Genomic DNA, 7,453 nt, shown 5'->3' with positions numbered 1-7,453 from the left:
CTTCCTAATGCCACGACCCCTTAATACAGTTCCTCATGTTGTGGTGACCCCCAACCATAAAATTATTTTCGTTGCTACTCTATAACTGTAATTTTGCTAGTTATGAATTGTAATGTAAATATCTTTTTGTTTTCCGGTGGTCTTAGGCGACCCTTGTGAAAGGGTCGTTTGACCCCCAAAGGGGTCACGACCCACAGGTTGAGAACTGCTGTTTTAGAAGAAAGATCTTGATCAAGAGAGGGAAATGAGGGGCCGGCTGAGTGGCTCAGTTGGTTAAGAGCTCGCTCAAGAGTTTGAGCTCTGAGCAACAGCAGTTCGAGCCCGGCCCCGCTGAGCTGCCAACAGGTGGCAGGATGGCTCAGCTAAAAATAAATAAATAAATAAACAAACAAACAGGGGAATGATAAAGTGAACTGGCATCTTAAGATGTCTTAACCATAGAGTTGGGAGGACTATGGGTAGAGCTGGGCCCTTTGTTAAACCTGACTTCCCATTATTCTTATGGTAATTTCTGGGGGAGGGATCTTAATTAAAGGGTTAGCCGTCTTGGAACTGGGGTCTTCCTGCACGTGGAGGTGCTCGCACTGCAGCAGCGTTGGTTTTTGTTTCTTTTTCCTTTTCCTGAATAAACTGTTTCTTTTTTGGATTACTTGGAGAGTTCTTTTTCGCCAGTCAACAATAGGTTTGCTCCATGCAAGTGGGTAAGACTGGAAGATTTTCCACCAAGATGTTGTCTCTGAGGACCTGTGACTTAATTTCGCTTTTTCAGTTTGCTTAGCTGTGTGTCCTAATTTTTCCACAAGGATCATACACCATGTGTGTATCGTGTAAAAGCCTTGAGTATATGCTTACGCACTGTAAGGGCTTGAGAACCCATAAGAATTGAACACAGATTCCAAATGCGGTTGGGTGTGGATCAATGCCCCACCTCCCCCACCTGTGGGGTGGGACCACTTTGAGGTGTCTGCTCTGCGCCATCTCCCAGAAGTCTCCAGGTGCCCCCTGTAGCGCTCCTTTCTTCCTTGTCTCACATCCCCACGCCCATCGGGGTTTCCTAGGGTGATCTCTCAGATAACCAAACCCTCATCTTGAGATGTTTTCTGGAGACTCCAAACTATAACAATCCCCCTCCATATTCTATCACCTGAAACAATCCTGCAGTTGACTACACAGGATAAAGTGAGGCTGTCTGTCTGTCCTTGGGCTATTTCAGGGACATTTTATGAGGTTCTCACTGCCCCCTCATCCACTCACTTCCCCCTCAGCTTCTCTCCAGCACCTCAACCTTGGCCAGCAGTGGGGGTGGGGACTGGGAGTGGTGTGTGTGTCGTGAGCAGAGCATTGGACCAAGAAAAGAACACAGACTTATGAGACCCAACCAGGTACATTTAATAAAAAAATAAGCAAGTTATCCAGGACCTGATCCGGTGAGCAGTTATCCATCCCTAAGAGTGAAGCACCACTGCCCGGCTCTGACATTCATTTCTGGCTGAAGGCACCTAGACCTGCAGCCTTGCTGAGGGCAGCGCCCGTGCAGCTGAGCTCATGAAGGCCTCAAACATACAGGAGCCCACCAAAGGCTTGGACAGAGGAACCCCACTGAGCAGGCAGGGACCACACCTGAGAGGCAGGCAATGGAGGTCAAGCAAACAGGACCAAGGTGGGCAGGGGAGACCCAGCCCCCATCTTCATCCCTGCCCCCTCCAGGGGGGCTGGGTCCCGGGGGCCTGCATGTGACCATGTGGTCACTGGGACCTGCAGCTTCCCCTGGTGAGAGAAGAGCCACCCTCCCTCCTGGGTAGTGGGAGGATGTTGTCTGCTCGGGTGACTGGGGGACAGACAAGAGATCACTCAACCATTGTCTAACCGCACTGGTAGTCCATGAGGTCCGGTATACAGTAGGTGCTCAATAAGTACCTACTGCATGAAGAAATGAAAGGACTCATTTTGTTCATCTCTGTGGCCCAGCACACGTGTGGGTGATCAAATGCTGACTGAACACTGTCAATACTGTTTTGTTAATGCCTGGCACATAGTAAATGCTCTTCGGATGTATGGAGAAGCAGCCAATTAAAAAGTGGAAAGCACCTTGTTTATCTCCATCCCAGCACTGAGCTCAGCTCCCAGCCCACAGAAGGCACTCAATAAATGCAGAGTCAATAAGAACTTTTGTGTCACAAGTACCAGGCACATAGTAGGTACGTGATATGTGTTTGAATAAATGAATGAAAGTGTCTTGTTTATCTCAATATTCCCAGAGCCTGAAATGGTGCCCAACATACAGTAGGCAATCAATAAATATTTGAATTTAAAAAAATGTGTATCACTAGTACCTGACACTTGATGGGGAATCAATAATGCTTAATGATTGAATTAATCACTGACTGAGGGAATAATTATTCCTTATTCACTGCCATCACACATGAACCTGGTACACAGTCAATGCTTTAAAAATGTCAAGCACACGGAGAGATGAATGATGGCTTGTTTCCACTCAATCTCCCCGTTCCAAGCCCTGTTCCTGGCATACAGTAGGCACTCCATTAATGCTGCCTGCATGCACATGATTGCTGAGCAAGAGCTGGCTGGACACCACCCTGCATGGAGAGCCCTCTGTGGCCTGCCAGGGATCCGCAGGGGGCCCTGCGGTCCCTGGCTAGCATGCGGAGGCTGGGGCAGTGACGGCTGCTTTGGTGTTTTGGCTGCTGCCCCTCAGAGCTCGTCCCGGGCAGCACTGTCCAGCGGGGACTGCAGCACATCAGAGTTCTTGGCTTCGCGGCTCAGGGCCTGCTGCTCCCGCATCTTCTGGGATTTGGCACGATCCCAATCAGTCTTGACGTGCTCGTTGTTCCACACAACTGAGGTCTCTGTGTCGCTCACATACCCGTCGTCCCCTGTGTAGTGTGTAGGGTACACAAGCAGGGGCTCCACTGAGAAGGCGCGCAGGTTGCGGGAGGAGAAGTGGGTCTTGTACTTGGACCTGGGGGGAGGGGAGTGAGGGGCAGCAGTGGGTTGGGAGAAGGGACAGAGGAAGGGAGAAGTGGGAGAGGACCGATTAAGACAGAAGTGGGTGGGAGGCAGGTACAGATGGAACCAGAAGTGGAGGGGACACACAGAGGCAGTGGGCAAAGGAAAAGGAGCCTTCCTGGGGGTGCCCAAGCCTTATGCCTCCCCCTCCAGGACAATTATACAGTGCAACCCCAGCCCGCCTGCCCGCCACAACCCCGTCTCACACTGGGTGCTTGTCAAACATGACTGGCAGGAACTCATCGACAGGCAGCATCTTGGAGAGTGGCTGGGCAGCCAGCAGCTTGCCGGCACCTTGCAGGGAGATGACATAGGCCAGCGTCCAGTAGGAGTAGTCAGCTTCCACCAGGTTCCGCACGCGGGGCACAGCCTTCTCGGGGTGCTCCACTTGCATCCGCTTCCGGCCCACGTAGCTGGGGTGCAGAATCGGGACCTGTCACCCTCCTTCCGCCCACCATGGCACACTAACCCAGCAAGGCAGACATCTAGTGAGGCTGTCAGGCCCAGGGGCGGGAGCAGACTTGGCATATTTAGGATACAACGAGGAGGCCTGTGTAGCTGGACTGGAGGGGTCACGGGACAGGGGTCCGGGGCCCACAAGGAGGAGGATAGGTCTTTTCCAAGGGCATTAGGAAGACATGGAAGGATCTGGACCTGGGGAGAATGGGATTTCTGGGATGTTCTCTGACACTGTGCCACAAGGAAGAAAAGTGGGGCTGAGTGGGAACAGAGGGCTGTGGGGCAGTGGGGTGAGGTGCAAGGATATGGCGAGCAGTCAGGAATGGAAGGGTACAGTTACTATTTTTAGTAGCGTGGTCCAAAGTCTGGGGCCTAGAACCTGGATCAGGACCCTGCTCAAGGGAGAAGAAGAGGGAGGAAGGGGAAAAGGAGGAACCAACCCTCCTATATGTGATCCTAAAGGACTGTTCCAGAGATATGCTGGCCACACCTGACCAAGGGCTGATCCAAGACCCAGGCTCCCTGGCTACTTCTCACACTCTGGCCAAGTTCCCAGCTTCTGGCCAGGCTACCAAGTCCTAATCACACCCACTCAGGCCACACCCCCAGACCCTCAGCCACGCCCACAGGCAGCCAGGGAAATCTTAGCTACACCTCACCCCCCACAGGACCCCTCAAGTCTCCAAGCCCTGACAATCCCCACAGCCAGGTGCCTAGACTTCCAGGTCATCCTGCCAAGGCCCTACCCCACTGGCCTGAGATCAAGCCCCAAGTCCTGACTGCCCTCAGGTTCAGGGATCACGAGATCCCTCACACAGGACACACACACACACACACACACACACACACACACAGAGTCCTCCCGCTGCCATACTACCAAGAGTTGGTCCAACCTATCAATCTGCAGGAGCCCTCAGACCTACATGCTATATGTCATGCTTCTGAGACCTAGCCCCATCCCAGGCTCCAGCTCCACCCCACTCCTGGCCACGCCCCTGAGCTCTACCCCACTCCATACTTCACCCTGGGCTCTGGCCACACCCCAGCTCTGCCCCTGCACCGGACCACGCCCCCTGAGCTCTGGCCATGCTCCAGAGCACACACCAGTCCTGGCTCCACCTCCAGGCCCCACACTCACATGAGGTCCCAGTCCAGATCCTCCTTCTCCACATCCCGCATGAGGTTCATCAGGCGCCTCTTGAAGAAGATTTCAAAGCGCAGGTCGTCCTCGAACACAAGCGATTTCTTCAGTCCCCGGTCCACGACCTGAGGGAGACCAAGGCCCAGTCTGACCCTGAAGCCAGCTTTACTTAAAGGCTCTGGGGTAGCAGGAGGGCAGCAAATGCACTCCTGCCTCACCACTGTATGGACTGACCTCTCCTCCCCGACCACCACACAAAGGTGCAAGATGAAGACAATTCATAGCCATGGGCCCCTTAACTAGATGCATCACTTATTTCACTTTGGTTTATTTCTTTGTGGTTTATCATGAGTTACCCCAACTTCTGGAGCTGTGAGCCCCCTGCAGGATATTGGGTCTGTCCTGGTGGCTGTCGTGTCCCCGGTACCAGGCCAGGCACACAGTAGATGCTTGCCAAATGTTCCCTGAATGAACATGAGAATCTTCACGACTGCCCCCTGAGGCTGTGACTGTCATCTGGGGAAACTGAAGCTCAGACTCGGACGCACCTTCCTGCTCACAGAGCTCACCCCTCTAAGAGGTAGGGAACCTGGGTGTTCCCTGGCTCTAGGGCCACCAGGATGCCACAACCTCTGCCCCATGCCATCCATGATGAATCTCAAAAAAGGAGGGCAACCGGGGTCGGCCAAGTGGCTCAGTTGGTTAAGAGCTTGCTCAAGAGTGTGAGCTCTGAGCAACAGCGGTTCGATTCCTGGCTCAAGCTGAGCTGCTGCTGAGCTGCCAACAGGTGGCAGGATGGCTCAGCTAAAAAAATAAATTAAATAAATAAAAATAAAATTTAAAAAAAGGAGGGCAACCTGAGGGAGCATCTGTTGCCTCAAATGCCTGGACATTCCCCCCGGGGCACCCACCCACCCTGCATCCGGATACCCCATCTGGCCTCATGCCTGGCAGTCCCAGGTTCGAATCCCAGCCTTGCATCCTCACCTATCACAGCCTCTCCCCCTGACTGTGGCTGACAAGCGCCAGGGCTAATGGCTACCCCTGGCAATGGGGTCCACGCTAGTTAATGTCACCATGGCTGTTACTTCTATTAGTAAATGTCAAAACTGGAATCAAGGCTCCAGACATTTGAAAGCAGCTAGGGTGTGAAGAGGCCTCGCTTGGGGGTCGCTGGGCCTCAGACCCCATCTGTTTCAAAATTGGGCTCTCCCCTCCCCCTTCCTAGTCTCAGTTTTCACATTCACACAATGGAAGGACATTCCCTGAAGAGAGGCCCTGGGTCCTGCTGCAGCTTTGGAAGCTGTGTAGGGTGCAAGCGATGCCCTCCCTGAGCTGTGGGAAGGCTGAGGAGGGCCCAGCCCCACCTGCCCCATTGGACACCTGGCCCCACTGGACTCACCTCTTTCCAGATGTTATAGTGGCTGAGGAAGCACCCCAACTCGCCCTTGGTGAGGGGCCGTCCATGGTAGGGGTCCCGGTAGCCAGGAAGCATCTGGATGCCCAGTGCCTCCACCTGGCTAGTGTTCATGGCTCTGGAAGGGGGGACAGGGAGTCGGTGGAAGACCCACTCTGCCTGCCGTTCCACCCTCCCGCTGAGCAGCACCTCCTTCCTCCACCATTGGCATCGCCCCTGAACCTGTGGCCAGGCCTGCAGAGAGTGGTCTACACCCAAGTGCGGCTCTGCCAGCCCCTCTCCTACAGTCAGACTCACTTCCTCTCCACTAGCATGGTCTACACTCCTCCCCACTGGGTTGGACTCACTTGCCTTCCACGATCCCCACTAGCAGCAAGGTCTACACGTGCGTGCAGACCCATCCCTCCCCCGGCTCACACTCACTTGCCGTCCACAGCCTCCACCAGCCGGCACTGGATCTCCTGCACCTGTAGCGCCTGCAGCATGCGTTCCCGCCGGTCCTGACGCCGTTTCAGGTTGATCATAAAGACCTGTGGCACAGAGCTTCCATTGGACCCTCCAGCCCCCCCACACCCCACCCTCTTCTCCCCCACCCCAGAAGGCCTGCCCACCTCATCAAAGCCCATCTTGTCAGGTGTCTTGGTGGGCACCGAGATAAACCGGGAGGGCTCTGCTGGTGGGTGCTTCACTGCAAGGCAGAGAGAAACAAACTGAGGGACTGACAGGGTCATGGAATGGGGGGACATTCCAGCTTCTTTCCACTGCCTCCTCCCATTCCCCTCCATGGCTCCACATCACCCTGAGCTCCTCAGCCTGGTGCTGGACACCTTGCCTGACCTGCCCACCCACGACACCAGTGCTAGTATCTCTCCCCCAACCCCTACTCAGTCTGGCTGTCAGCAAGCCAGTCTCCCCCACTCTTACCTCAGGCCTCTGCCTGGGACATCCTTCCTTCCTCCCCCACCACCTGTTCTCAGCTAAGATGCCCTCTTGAGGGAGGGTGAGGCTCCCTACCACCCCCTCAGGCTGAGTTAGGTACCTTTTCCTGGCCCCCACAGTGGCGCCTGGGCTTCCATCATCAAACTCACATTCTGTTATCCTAACTCCCTATCCAGCTTTTGTGAGCCCCGTGGGATGAACACCAGGTCTGTCCACTCACACTGGGTCCCCAGTGCCCAACACAGGGCTCGGCACACAGGAGTTGCTCAATAATTACTCATAGAATGAACAAAGGACTGATGGCAAACTGTGTGACCTTGACCTAGCTGGGCCTCATATTCCTCATCTATAAAATGGGCTAATAACCCCTCAGGGGTTTCATGAAAATATGCCATGAAAGTGATTTCACTTTATGGGTTGAAATGGTGTCCTCCCCCAAAAAGATACATTGGCGGGCCGGCCGAGTGGCG

The 7,453-nt window shown here is 54.3% G+C and overlaps 1 protein-coding gene across 1 annotated transcript in view; it reads right to left on the bottom strand.

Annotated features, from left to right (window-relative positions):
• Positions 1–1,365: 1,365 nt before the first annotated feature.
• The window catches only part of COLGALT1 (collagen beta(1-O)galactosyltransferase 1), a 20,206-nt gene continuing 14,118 nt past the window's right edge, over positions 1,366–7,453 (bottom strand). The window contains exons 7-12 of the mRNA XM_019642005.1: positions 6,656–6,732; positions 6,468–6,574; positions 6,030–6,162; positions 4,625–4,752; positions 3,234–3,440; positions 1,366–2,980 (exon numbers count right to left, since the gene is read on the bottom strand). Of these exons, the coding sequence (XP_019497550.1) occupies positions 2,713–2,980; positions 3,234–3,440; positions 4,625–4,752; positions 6,030–6,162; positions 6,468–6,574; positions 6,656–6,732 (920 nt within the window). The 3' untranslated portion in view covers positions 1,366–2,712. The remainder of the gene's footprint in view (positions 2,981–3,233; positions 3,441–4,624; positions 4,753–6,029; positions 6,163–6,467; positions 6,575–6,655; positions 6,733–7,453) is intronic.

The sequence above is a fragment of the Hipposideros armiger genome, unplaced genomic scaffold, assembly GCF_001890085.2.
Source record: "Hipposideros armiger isolate ML-2016 unplaced genomic scaffold, ASM189008v1 scaffold_64, whole genome shotgun sequence".
NCBI classification, from domain to species: domain Eukaryota; kingdom Metazoa; phylum Chordata; class Mammalia; order Chiroptera; family Hipposideridae; genus Hipposideros; species Hipposideros armiger.
Note: the sequence above shows the minus strand (reverse complement) of the source record. Positions and strands in the feature narration are given on the sequence as shown.